General features: G+C 43.7%; 1 protein-coding gene across 4 annotated transcripts in view; it reads left to right on the top strand.

Annotated features, from left to right (window-relative positions):
• The window catches only part of SETD3 (SET domain containing 3, actin histidine methyltransferase), a 78,407-nt gene extending 71,925 nt beyond the window's left edge, over positions 1–6,482 (top strand). For all 4 annotated transcript variants that reach the window (XM_037831939.1, XM_037831937.1, XM_037831938.1 and 1 more), the window contains 4 exons: positions 281–447; positions 1,341–1,426; positions 4,217–4,377; positions 5,103–6,482. In XM_037831939.1, coding sequence (XP_037687867.1) covers positions 281–447; positions 1,341–1,426; positions 4,217–4,377; positions 5,103–5,534 — 846 coding nt within the window. In that variant the 3' untranslated portion in view covers positions 5,535–6,482. The remainder of the gene's footprint in view (positions 1–280; positions 448–1,340; positions 1,427–4,216; positions 4,378–5,102) is intronic.
• Positions 6,483–13,462: the final 6,980 nt, after the last annotated feature.

Here is a 13,462-nt window from a genome sequence, read left to right as displayed (position 1 = left end):
AGTAGTAGCCTTGCTGCTCTTAGAAGAAGAGGGAGGTACGAGAGGGCTGAGGACGGCCGCGCTCAGGCAGTTGGGGAAGTTGGGTAATTGCACCCCAGGCTGAGACATCACCCCGGCCACTCATGGCACAACACAGGTGTGTGCTGAGTGTAGAGCTGTTTGGTTTCATTAATGTAAATGACGTTAAAGATATGAGGACCAACACTTTGCACTGCTCTGAATTAAGAAAGGCTGTTAAGTTTGTTTTATGTTTCTGCATTTTTTCTTTGCTGCCTCTTAGATTTACATTTTTTATGGCACTCGGTCAAATGCAGAGTTCGTGATCCACAGTGGTTTTTTCTTTGACAATAATTCGCACGACAGAGTGAAAATAAAGCTTGGAGTGAGTAAAAGCGACAGGCTGTACGCCATGAAGGCCGAGGTCTTGGCTCGCGCTGGCATCCCCACGTACGTAGGAAAAACTGGTCAGCTCTTCCCTGTGTACTTGAAATAGCTCCAGGTCCGTAGCGTCTAATTGGTGTGTTAACAAAAGTTCTCCACAGTAGTTTGTCGGGATCCCTTCATCCCAGTTACACAACAAATTTAAGCCATTGCGCTGCATGGTGGTTTGCAGATTTTTTCAGATAAACCCAATTGTATCATTGGGGGCATTCCGAGTCAGTTCAGGGGTCTGGCTGGAAACCCTCCTCAATTAAGTAACTACCTCGGTGTCATTAATGTCTTTCGCCTTGGAAAGGTTAAGGACCTGGATCAATTTGTTTCACTTAATTCTTTGCCACCATTAGTTTCTGTATTGAAGTCATGATCCTCGGTGATTTCAAGAATTTCTGGTTAAATTATTTAAGATATTCTTGCATTTGAGGTGCAGAATGATCAAGAAGACAAGAATTGTGATTTATTAGCTCTCCGGGGAATGGAGGAACCATTCTTAATGAAAATGGATTATCCAGACCTTTTTTTCTTCCATGAGCTTGTCAATATTTGATTAATGATTAAAGTGTGAACTCCACGTAAATTGTCGTTAGTATTTTTTAAGAACCCTGGGTGTGTTGAATTCTCTTAATGTGCCGCATGCAATATGAGACTAAAGCTTTTGGAGCCCAGAAAAACCGCAGGGGTGGCTCCTGCCGGGGCGTACCCTCGCAGTCCTCAGCCCGTGCCGTCTGCATGTGGTGAGGACGGGCACCTGGGCCTTCAGAGTTCAGGAGGGGGGTCAGAATGACTCATTCCGGCTCGGCTTGCCGTGAGGACGGCCACACGAGTGTAGGTTGAAGGGACTGCATTTCGGAACAAGGAGGTAACTCCGGCAGGTGGCTGATCCTGACTCTTGCTTTTGTCAGTTCCAGTGTCTTCGCGTTGCATTTCACTGAGCCGCCCGTCTCCGCCCAGCTCCTGGCTTTCCTCCGGGTCTTCTGCATGACCGAAGGTGAATCACTTCGGGGGAGAAAAAAGATGTTGCTTTTGTTTTTTTAAAGTCATGGAACTGTAAAGCCTATGAATTCATATGAAAAAATAAAACTGTTTAAAACTAAAGCACATTTTTGGAGGAGGAGAGATGGCATCATTGGAGAAGGAAGAAATTGATCTGTTTTACCCCAATGCTTTATTAAATCCTCCAATATGTTGTCATTATTCATTTTTAAGAATAAAATAATTTGTTAACTGCATTGGAGGAAAATGTAAAATATCTTGGTTATCTGAGTATATTGAAATTCCCCACTTGTAGATGGGAGAGTAGTTAATTATCAGTTGATATGTGAAGTCTTGTGGTTCAGTGATAACTTAAATGGACCGGCCATATGGTTTCATTTGTTAACCAACCCCACATTCTGAATCTGAAATTGCCAGCAAGCGTTTCATGCCAGGGATCCTCTTAGAGTAAAAAACATTACAACCAGAACCCATATAGAACCAAAAAAGTTCTTGTCTACAGCCTCTTATTTCAGGCAGAGAAACAGAAAATAAATGTATGTATTAAGTGTGTACTCTTACATTTGTTTAAGGTAAGGCTTTTGAAGTTTTTTATGAGATATGACCAATTGTGGTAGTGTTTTTATGTATCATCCTAAAATGTACTTCTCCAAATTCCCCAGTCCTGAGATTTCATTTTTAATTATGTGTGTGTTGATGTCGTTGTTGTCGTAAACTACCGTAAACAGACTGGGTATGAACAAGTGAATAGAATGAGCGAATGGTTGACGATTGGATAGATAAGTAAGTGCTCTTCTGGAAAGACGCTGCCAGAGCATTAGGGAAAGGGCAGGTATGGTCACAGCAGTAAATCATGGCCTGTGAGGGGGAAGTACGCTGTGCACTGCTGTCCTCGCAGTGCCAAGGCTTGACTTCATGATAGAGGCAGAAACGTAGTTCCCAAATACAGAGAGGCAACTTAAACACCAACTCCAGAACCCAGACGAACTGGGAGATGGTCTGCACGTATTGCTATATATTTACAAAAGTGTGTGCTTTTGGTGAGTTTTGTACTTTGGTAGTGGTTCATCCATTCACTTAATGAACACAGGTAAGGGCTGACGGGCTTTTCTTGCATGTAATGTAGGCATGCAGAATGGAATGCCACAGTTCACACCCTCAAGGAATTGACAAGAGAGATGATGGTGGTGACGGTCTCTATCATTTATGGAGCACCCACTGTTTTCAGGCACGACGCTGAAGTGCTCCATGGTTAATTTTAGTCCTCATCAGCCACACAAAGTTGGTGCTCCCATTGCGCAGATGTGGAGACTCCAGCTGGAGGAGGGTGAGGGCAGGTGGCAGGTGACGAGCCGGGCGTAGGCTCCGTGGCCCGTGCCCAGGAACATCCCGGACACCATCTTCCTGCACTGCCTGGTTCCCCTTTTTGTAGGTTTTCTTTCTCCAGGAATAGGAAATGAGTCTAGTTTCACTGTGTAGAAGTAGAAGAGAAAGAGAACTCTGGCTTCCACCTCATCAGCTTTTCAACACTGAAGAGTAAAACTTGGGCAGAGGATTGCATTTGAGGAAAAAACCAAAATAATAGTAACCTGAAGTATTGGGTTCTCTAAAAAGAAGTTTCTACCACTCAGGAAGCATTCTTGTGTTTTTTTGTTTGTTTTTTTAAATCGACTTTTTTTATACAGAGAGTATAAACTGAAGTTTCAAAAATTTTAAAATCCTGAGTCTTATCCTGATCTTTTGCTAACAAATACTACTTAATGAATTTCTTTTTTGCACTTTTAGAGTTACTTATATTTTCCTTTTTAAATGCTTGAATCATTTTAGGTTCGTTGATGCTCTTAATCTCTCTTTAGACATAGAAAGACAGTTTGTCATGTCAAGACAATTGGTGTATTCTTTGAATTACTCTAACTAATACTAAGAAAAGTTTGGTTTGCTGGCAGCAGAAGTTCTTCAATTTGAATTGTAAATAGTGACAGCTGTGGGGCATTTTGCTCTGAAAGAGATACTGTCTCATAATTACATGAGAAGCCTGGGTCTGTTTCTTGAGCATGAATAGGATGGGTTTGGTCTTTTGGAGATAATGCGCCGAGAAAGAAAATGCTCGGAGCGGTTTCTGAAGTCTTTCCTTTTGTTAGATATATTTGAAGGAAATTGAGATGTTCACTTGTATTTAGTTGTAACTCCTATTTAAATTCCTGACAAATGAGACAAACAGGTAAATTTTCCATTAACTGAGATTTTTATAGGTGGTTTTCTTGTTTCCTTCAGTTTATGGCTTACTTGTTCTAAGATGAAATAAAAAGCTCTCTCCGGTCAAGCACCGGAGTAAGTACTATTCAGATTTAAATTGAGAAGGATCTCTGGGTTTTGGGGACGGTTGTTCATTTTTACCATTCACACCATTCACCTAAGTGTCCTTTTGACCCTATTGGTGTGATTGCGCTCATGGCAAGTGAGAAGGGGATTGTCAAAATCAGGGGTGTGTGGCACAGATCATCTTTAAAAAGTATCTTGTGAAACTGTCTAAAGGCTCTCAGTGTCCCTCGTAAAAACAATGAAAAATGGAGTGCCTTGCCAAGGCTTGATCTGGATTCCAAATAAAGACACCATTCCCTCCTGTCCCTCCCCCAGCCTAGCTGTACTCCTGCACTGGGGACTCCAGAGAACATGCGGGAACATGGCATCATTGGAAAAGACATTTTCTAAGGTGAATTGCCTGTTACAGTGAGAAGTGGTAGTTTTTTTCCTCCTAATGGATTGCTGTTTGTATTTCTTGTAGAAGAATTGAAAGAACATTTGCTGGGAGAAAATGCTATCGATAGAATCTTCACCTTGGGTAACTCTGAATTTCCGGTTAGCTGGGACAATGAAGTCAAACTTTGGACATTTCTTGAAGACAGAGCATCGCTTCTTTTAAAAACATATAAAACGACTATTGAGGTAATTAGAATAAGTAAGGATTTGAGCTTTGTCATGTTTTGAAAGACGTTAAGCTAGAGGTTATGTCTTAAATGTAAATTACTGTAACTCTTCAGCAAAATAATTGTGTATTTGATATTTTTCATTCAACATGTTAATATTTTTTCTATTTAGAATGTTTACACTTATCAAGACAATCTTGAAGTATTGTTGATTAGAAGATAAATTTTAAAAAAATGTTTTATTACTCTTCTCTAATTTCCAATTCATATGATGCTGCAAATGTAAGTTTTAATTTGTGCTTTCAGTTTACCGTTGTGCCACTAACCTCAAATGCTTCCTTCTCATTCACTCATTCACTCATTCACTCATTCATGCCCTGCAGTGCTGAGCTCTGGGGCGACACCAGTGCACAAGACAGAGATTGATTTTTATAAGAAGTGAAGGAATTCAGATGTGTTAGAGCCCATTCAATTTAGCCTTTTTGTTTTGTTTCTATTTTGTAACAGTTTTATTGAGGTCATTTACATACAGTAAAACTCAGCCTTTTTAGGTTTACACTGTGTGATATGTGTGTGTGGGGTTGTGCAGCCACCTCTGGCCAAGATTTAGAGTCTGTCCATCACCCCATAAAGCTCCTTGTGCCCCCGCCCCCAGCCCCAGGCAACAGCCCACCTGCCTCCTGTTACCACAGTTTTGCTGATTTAGACTTGTTATAATTAATTTTGCTTTTTTAAATTTTCCAGGAAGATAAGTCCTTCTTGAAAAACCACGACCTTTCCGTTCGTGCAACCATGGCCATCAAATTGCGCCTGGGTGAAAAGGAGATTCTGGAGAAAGCAGTCAAGGGTGCGGTTGTCAACCGAGAATACTTCCGCAGACAGATGGCGGAGAAGGCCCCGCTCCCCAGGTACGAAGAAAGTAACCTTGGGCTGCTGGAGAGCGGCGTGGCGGACTCGAGGCTGCCCCTCGTGCTGAGAACGCTGGAGGAGGAGGCCGGCCTGCAGGAGGCCCTCGCGGTCCCGGACTCGGCCACGGAAAACGGGCTCCTGAACGGTGGACGCTCTACCCCCAATGGGATCAGGTCAGGAGAGGAAAACTTGAAACAGGAAGAAAGTAACAGAGTGATTGGAGATGCCAAAGAATCTTCAGACAGCGCTGGGGAGGCTAAGGAGTAGCTCTGAGATGAAGCCCGATCTGCTGGGAAATTCACTTTAGCAAAAGTTTATGAACAGTCCATTTACATCGCTGTGTTTCCTTGTTAACATTTTTCTTTCTGCAGAGAGGAAGACATGTTTTTGCTGCTTTATATAAAAATGATTTTTTTAAGTTATTTAAAAAATCTAGCTTCCCTTTTCGGTTAAGATTGCCATCTTGCTTCTAGGCAAAACATACAAGTTCAACACCACCACCACCACCAGAGGGGGAAGAGCTGCCTTTGGAAGATTTTGCAGTCCCATTGTGGGCACATGTGTTTTCTTCTGGGGAAGAATTCAGTTGCTCTGTCAGCTGTGCTTTTGTTGGCCTGTCATTTTGACGACCAGAATTAAAGCTTGCTCTGCCTCCTGCCCACAAGAGTTGGTGGCAGGACTCTGGGAATTCAGCGTGAAGGTGGGGAAGTTGCACAGCAGAAAATGGGATTGGGCTAGAAAACCTTAGAGTCCGGGCAAAATATTTTATTTTTAGTTTTTCCCTTAAAAAAAATAACACCCTAGTACCAAAAGAAAGTTAAGGTGGCAACCTTATTTTTAATAGTTTTAAATATTGATGATAATCCTAATTATATAAATATATGTATACACACATATACTTAGTGATTTCTAAAGATTTGTTTACATTTTGTGTTTTATTTTACTGTATTAAGAACTTGTCCTTTCTCCTCAAATCAAAGTAGAACACTGCATCATCCTCCTAATTTTAAATGTTGGCTCTAATTTTAAAGTGGTGCATTTGATTTCCACCGTTGGTAACGCAGACTTTGAAAACAAACGTGTGACCCACAGCTTTACGTGGTGGTGTTCAAAGTGAGGGGCTTCCTGGCTTTTCTGGTTTTCACAACAAGCTAGAGATTTTCAAAGCTACACTTTTGATTAAAAACCCTTATTAAAAGGAAAACGTGATTAATATTTTTGTCTGTTCCTTTTCTTTGGAGTGGGACAGGCCCTTTGAACCAAGCTTTCACGCAAACCAGTCTTGCCTAGGCACTGTGTATTTTTTGAACCCTGAAGTTGGGCCTCGCCCTCTGCTCACCCTGGGAATGCAGAGGTGGGTGAGAGAGCCGGCCAGAGGCCCGCAGCAGCCCCCACCTCCGGCGCGCAGGGTGGTGCTTCCAGTGAGGGCACGCGGGGAAAGGAGCACTTAAGACGGGGGACGGTGTCCTCAGGGGGATCTGTTACCCCAAATCCACCAGTTTGCAAGCTAGTGAGTGATTGCCAGTCTGCCTTACCTACAAATTTGCACATTGTGTCTGATGTCCTATTAAGCACATCATTTATTTTTAAAGGTGTTATGTAATTATTCACCCCACCGTTTTAGTAAACAGTAGTGCGAGAGAGGTAGTCTGAAAAATGTGCTCAGTGTTTCTGCTTGGAGAAGACAGAGCTCTGCAGATAAATTATTTAATTCTCTACTAAGGATTTAGGTGAGTAAGTGTTCAAGACATTGCCGTTAGAGTTTGCATGCTGCATTGAACACAAGTGGCAAGTTTCATTTTTAGGTGAGGTTGATAACATTTATCAGCATTAAGATGACTCGATATTTCCCACATTGTTGATTTGTATACAGCTGGAGCTTATTTATTAATCAGGAGGATGCACATGATGGCCATTTTCGCATTAGCCTTATGCCTGAGATACTTTACCAGAAATATTAAGTAGCCTATAAAGCGTTCATGTTAATCTCCAAAGGCAAAAGCCTTGCTGTGCTTGAGTTTTCTGCTCTCTGGTATAAAAGCCCAGAGACTAGAATTTTCATGACTGATTTGTCTGTAGATACAGTTGCTCATTGGACTAAAAGTTTTCAAGCCTAACATTAAAAATGTAGTTTGAAAAAAATATGTACCGTTCATATGTAAAATACCTTCATGAGCACAAATAATTTCCAAAATATTCCCTGAGAACAACTGGAGTTGAGATGGAGGTGAAGGAGCAGTGGCCAGGGTGGGGCAGGGCCCTAAGTTCTAGTCCTCAGCGTCTTCACTCTCAAGAGGGAAGAATGGAATGGTGGCAAATAACCATTGAGTCCCTGCTTTAAAACTCAGTGACAGCTATTCTGCCAATCAATTCTCAGTCAACGGGGTCTTTTTGTTAAGGTTATTGGACTGAAAAATGATTATGTGAATTATGCTTCCAGTCAAGGCGGCCTATGTGTTGGTGACATGAAAATGGCGCTCATAAGAACAGAACTTTTTCGATGTCGGGAGATGAGTAGCTGTTGAGCAATCTTACTTTCCTCACTTGGGTAGAATGGCCCTAAAATGACTCTTTAGAGTTGGTGCAACCACAGCTCCTATTAGTCACCCTCTTTGCCCTATTATGGTGTAGCAGATACAGGGCTGCCTGCACACACGCTTGGAGCTGCAGCTCAAGTGTTTGAGAACGGAGGAAAAGTGATTAAATTGGCATTGAAGAACCCTCATTGCCATCTGTCATGAAAATAGACCTTTCTCTCAAATCATTTTAAAGTTTACTTTTTTCTTAATGCTTTTGGATAAGAGGCTGTTCAGGCTAGTAACTGGAAAAATGCCAGATTCTGCTTCTGTTTCGTTAGCTCTATGTGTTATTTGTGTAAACAGTTAGCAATTAGATTCCACCAGCCTAGAAAAACCACCCAGTTTTTCATGCAAACTGGCAATTGATAGGTGATGTTCCCTCAACAGTTTCTAGAACAGGCTCACTAGAAGATGTATTTAATTTTTGTTTTTGAGAGATGGGATAAGATATTAAAAATATCCCCAGGTTCCCAATACAGAAGAATTATAGTGTTGTGTTCAATTAAACCTTCACTTAAAAACAAAGGAATTGGTTTTCTGTAAGTCATCACTGACTGTTTTGTTGCTGGTTGATATGTACATGTGGGAGGGAAAAAAATAAATAATAATAAAGTACCTGTGACTTGAGCTCAGAAATAAAACAGCACTGACCAGAGAGGAAACCGGGAATCATTAGTGGCAGTTGGTCTGGGGAGTGAGTTGCAGAGAGCCCAGATCTCAAAGGATTGGCTGTAACTATGGCAACGGTGAGAAGCTTTTTTATGCGATCCATTTTGCTATGTTCAGATTATTATTGCTCTGGCAAAATGAATGTATGAAATAGGGTCTGGTTAATAACCCGACCCAAGAATTTGGCTCACTTTGATTTAAATGTCAATCTCAGGTAGGTGTAGAGTAGAATCCAATAACCTCATTGAGGGTCATCTTATGCTTTTAATCAGCAGCACCTTATACAGTGTATTTCTAAAATTTTGCGTGTAAATTGAATTTGAGTGACTGGAATTGTATTTTAAATGCACTGGCAAATGTGCCATTTCAGTGAAGCTGCAGTGCTGGTCCTGGCTATGTTGGGGCCCTGATCCCTGACGTCATGTATTTGAAGAGGGTGAGGCTTCCTTGCTGTCTCTCCAGAAGGCTCTGCGTGGGCCAGCAGGTCGGGCAGGTGGATTTCAGCCGTGGGGAAGCGCTTTCACACGCTGGAGTGGCCCCAACAGACGCTTGTGTGAGGACTGGCCCTCTCTGCATGAGTCCATCCAGCGGGCAGCCATCAGATGGAGGGGTTTCTGTCGGAGACCTTGCAACTGACAGGAGGAGGGTGTTCTCAACATCTGACGCTCTGATATTATTAATCATTTTACAGGGGAGGGCAGTATACGGTGGCCACGAGTGCAAACTCTGGAATACTTGGACCTGGGTTCCGTTAGCAGCTCTGCTTTCTCTCCTGGCTGCGGGACCGTGGTCCAGTGGCGGGATGTTCTTACACCTCCTTCAGGCCATGCTGTGCTCCTTACCTCTAGAGGGATGGGGAGGGCTGAATGAGCTCATGCGCATAAAAACTTCTGGGAGAGTGTCCGCCACGTACTAACCATTCTGTAAGAGTGACTTACTACTATTTTCCAAGTCTGAGCCTCTTCCGGGAGGCAGAAAAGGTTAGCAGGACTGAGAGTAGCAAAACTATCCCTGCTCTGCTTGCCAGCAGCTTATATCCTTTGATTCAGGAACTTCAGACCAGGATTCAGCAACAGTGCGTTTGGGGTGCAATGCTAGAGAAAGAGCACAAAGAAGCCCCTCCTGCCCTCGGGTGGTGTGTGGGCATGTGAGCAGGTGGCCATAGCCCTCCTGAGTGCCCGCCATCTCCTGTGAGGGGCATGGACCTTGCACTCTGACACTCGGGCAGGGGAGCTCTGAAACAGGTGGTGTTTGTCTAAGCTGTGAGGGATGAGCTCGGGAGCAGCAGCGAGGCCAGGACGTGCCCCTCGGGCTTCCAGGAGAAGCCCTGTCTGAGGCTCTGATTCCTGGAGACCGTGCTGGGTGCCTGAGTACTGGCGAGGAGAGCTCACATGGAATTTCACGTACCTTGTCACTAGTAAATTTCTTTAGGCTGAGAAACATCACAAGCTCCTTTTAACACAAATGCCACCACTGGTGTATTTGGAAACAAGATAACAAGTGCCCAGAGCCTGTGGTCATGGACTCTTTAGCCTGGTTTATGGAGTCGGCGAAGTTAACTCAGACTGTCACAGTCATATCAACTCAAACTCATGGTCTCTATGTCTTATTAGACCTTCTTCCTCATGTGGGCCACTTTTCTGGAGCCAGATTCTTGCAGGTATGTGTGTGTGAGTATGTAAAACTTTCTCAAAACTCATATTCTTAAGTATTAGGGAACAGAGAAGGGACTCAATGTAGGTAAAGCCAGACTTTACCACAAAAGTAGTGTGTAAAATGCTGGTGCAAGTGAGGAGCTGTGCTGCCTTTAGTGGTTCACCTTTAAGTTCTTGGTGCCTAGTATAGTAATTGGCGCACAGTAAGTGCTCCAAAATGGTTTCTCGAATGATTGAACAACCAGCCAAGAGGGAGACCCCCATCTCTGAAACTATATGCTTCTCTAAAGGTGTATTCTAGGTTCAAATTAAAATCTCACTCCTTTCCTCCATCTCTGTGCCAGGGACTCTTCATCTTGTTTCCCATTTCTGTTTATGCCCTAATTCATCAAGAGGGTTCTCGTAGGAAAGGACCATTGACTCAAGTGTGGCTTGAACCTGAAAGCATCCTCCGTTTAACAGACATGATTCTGCAGGAACTACCTTTAGGGTCCCGAGGTCCTCTGCAAGTCTGAAAGCAACTGGGGTCCCCTTTTAAGATGCTACTTTTGGGGTCAGCTCAACTGGAACTGGTTACATTTGGAAGGTTTGTCCGATGCCCCTGTGTCCTTCTGTGCTGTGTGTCCCTGTATTCTCTCAGGAGCTTTCCATCTTTATACTCTGTTTGCCTTTCATTTATGCAAAACTCGCTCTTATGAGAAGGAGCTGATGGACTGGTTCTCACTCCAGGGTAATTGACTAGTAACTAGACTCAGATCTTTCCAAGAGTATTTTCATTTTAAAGAACATGGGCTTTGAAATCAAGCAGATCTAAAGTAGATTCCTGACCCTCCACCTTTGGTGTCCCAGACCAGATTTCTTAATGCACAGGGCCTTGGAATTTCTCGTCTGCAAAATGGAAATATAATTCTTCCAAGGCTATGATAATCTATATAAATGTCCCAGCACAGTGTCAGGTACATAAGGTATTCAGTAAATGGTTCCTGTGATTACCAAGTGAATAATGGCAGTAAGTCTAAGAATGAACTGAACTAATGGTAGAACTGAAGGCATTGTATCCTGGAAGGCATTACCTTGTGTGGACAGTGAGATAGTCCCATCAGCCTGTGACGTCAGGATGCAGGTCTCAGTTCAGTATGCCAGTGTCATAGTCACCATGCTTTATCTGCCTTGGTAGATAGCACAAATTGAAAATGTTGTATCTACTTAGTTTTACACAGATATATTTATTTCAGTGTGAAGAACCATCCAATAGTCACCTCTGAGTTTCTTGGCTGTAAATTTTCAAGTGAATCTTACAGGCAACTCAAAACACACCTTCCCCTAAATGTAGATGCAAATGACAACCAATTGAACAGCAAGAGATGGCAGTTATAACCATGTGCCACCTTAGTGGATGTATTTTTGGAAATAATACTCGAGCTGGCACCAAAACATGTTGTCAAGTGAATCCTGAAATGCTTCTAGGGAAACAGTCGATTGCTTTTTCATGCAAAAACTAAAAGAAAAAGTTTTGTTTTGGTCATTGGCGATTGTCAAAATAACTAGCTTTGGACTTAATGTTATCTGATGATTTAAGTGTTGACACTTTTAAGCCAGCAGGACAATTACAGTTAGGAAATTCAGTCCTAACACTCCTTGGATTTTAAGAGGACCAGAATGTGTGTTTTGAAAACTTCTATCAGGAAAAGAGGAAAGTGGGATTTATTCCCAGCTCTGCTCGTCTGTGCCGAGTATCAGCCTAGATCAAATTAAGGACACATTGATAACCTCCTTCCCCTCTCGTTGCCCCTCCTCCTCTCTGACAAAGCAGGTGCTATCATAGAAGCGCTGATACAACTGTATCAGCTCGGCTTGAACAAAGGTGGTGTTTTCCATAAAAAACCTTTCCCATGTTATTTGTGCGGGGCTGGGGCGCTGCATGGCGCCCAGGCTGGATGCAGCTTCTTGGGCGCTTGGGCCACGTGTTGAGATGCCGTGGGGGCCTGGGACGCCTGCGCCAGCACCACTGATGGGAGCCCCCAACTCGGGGCAGTGTGTCTCATGGAACGGCCCTAGCGATTTTGCACTCGGTAACTGGGTTGAGGACTCAAAGTGCCAAAAGCCAAGTAACATTTGGCTTTCAGCTTCTTTGAAGTGACAAATGAGTCGCCACTTAATGCCGTTGACACAAGGTTGGCCGGGGGGAGGAAGGCAAGGGGTGGAAAGGGCATCCAAAGGACACTTGTTTCCACCAGAGGCTGGAAACAGCAGTTTCTCCAAGTCAGGCCGCTCCGAGGTGAAGAATTGTAGACATTTAAGACCCTCACGCTGTGGGCTCTGCCGGAAAACCCAGCCAGACCTTGCTCTGCTGCCGCCTCCTACCACATCCAGGTGGCCGGGGAGGGTGGCAGAGGCCCTGCTTCCCAGATGACAAGAGGTGGGGCTGGTGCCACATGAGCCGATGGGAACATGGGAGTGTCCCCGGGGTCCCGGCCCACCATTTCCTTCCCTAAGAGGCTTCAAATCAGGGGCAGACGCTGGTTCACCCAGTGGGTATTTATTGATGTAATATGGCCAGGCAGTGAACTGGGCTCGGCGTTCAAACAGGGAAAGGTGGGGGTGCCTGCTCACACGGCGCTTACAATGGGGTGCCCCCCAACCCAGCCTGGGGGCCTGGGGCTCCTGGGGGAAGGTCTTCAAGGACAGGCCATTTTTCTCTTCTGGACAGGGCTTTTGGTCACCACAATGTACAAAACTGCCATTGCATGTGTTCTCTCTTAGTCTAACGTTTACTCATCTCTGTTACCAAATAAGGAGAATTTAAGAGACTGAGATAAATATATATATATATATATATATTATATTATATATATATATATTTTTTTTTTTTACCACTTCACTTGAATGCTTTGAAAACATGCCTCAGGAAACTATGGTCATCGTCATATTCTTAGATACCACATTTCCAGGTCATTTAACCTTTGGGGATCTTCCAGATGAGTGGTGGAGTCATAAGAGGGGACCCCAACATCATACCATTGGGGTGACTCAGTAAGTGAAACTGAAGACTGTTGTGAGAAGGGTATGTGAAAGATGAGTGGTGGGGCAAGCCCGTTCTCCAATCCCGGTCTGCAAGCTCCCACTCCCAGGATGATGGGATCCCAAACCCCCTCTTGACCCGTTCGGGGTTCAGTCAGCTGCCTGCCAGTAACAGGAAAAACCACACCAGCCGCACCCACTTCAGGGTATTTTAAATGGAAATTGAAAAGGAAATTAGAGGATCCGTGTTCAGCGATGGACCGAATCTTGG

This window comes from Choloepus didactylus, chromosome 4, assembly GCF_015220235.1.
Source record: "Choloepus didactylus isolate mChoDid1 chromosome 4, mChoDid1.pri, whole genome shotgun sequence".
Taxonomy (NCBI): Eukaryota; Metazoa; Chordata; class Mammalia; order Pilosa; family Megalonychidae; genus Choloepus; species Choloepus didactylus.
Note: the sequence above shows the minus strand (reverse complement) of the source record. Positions and strands in the feature narration are given on the sequence as shown.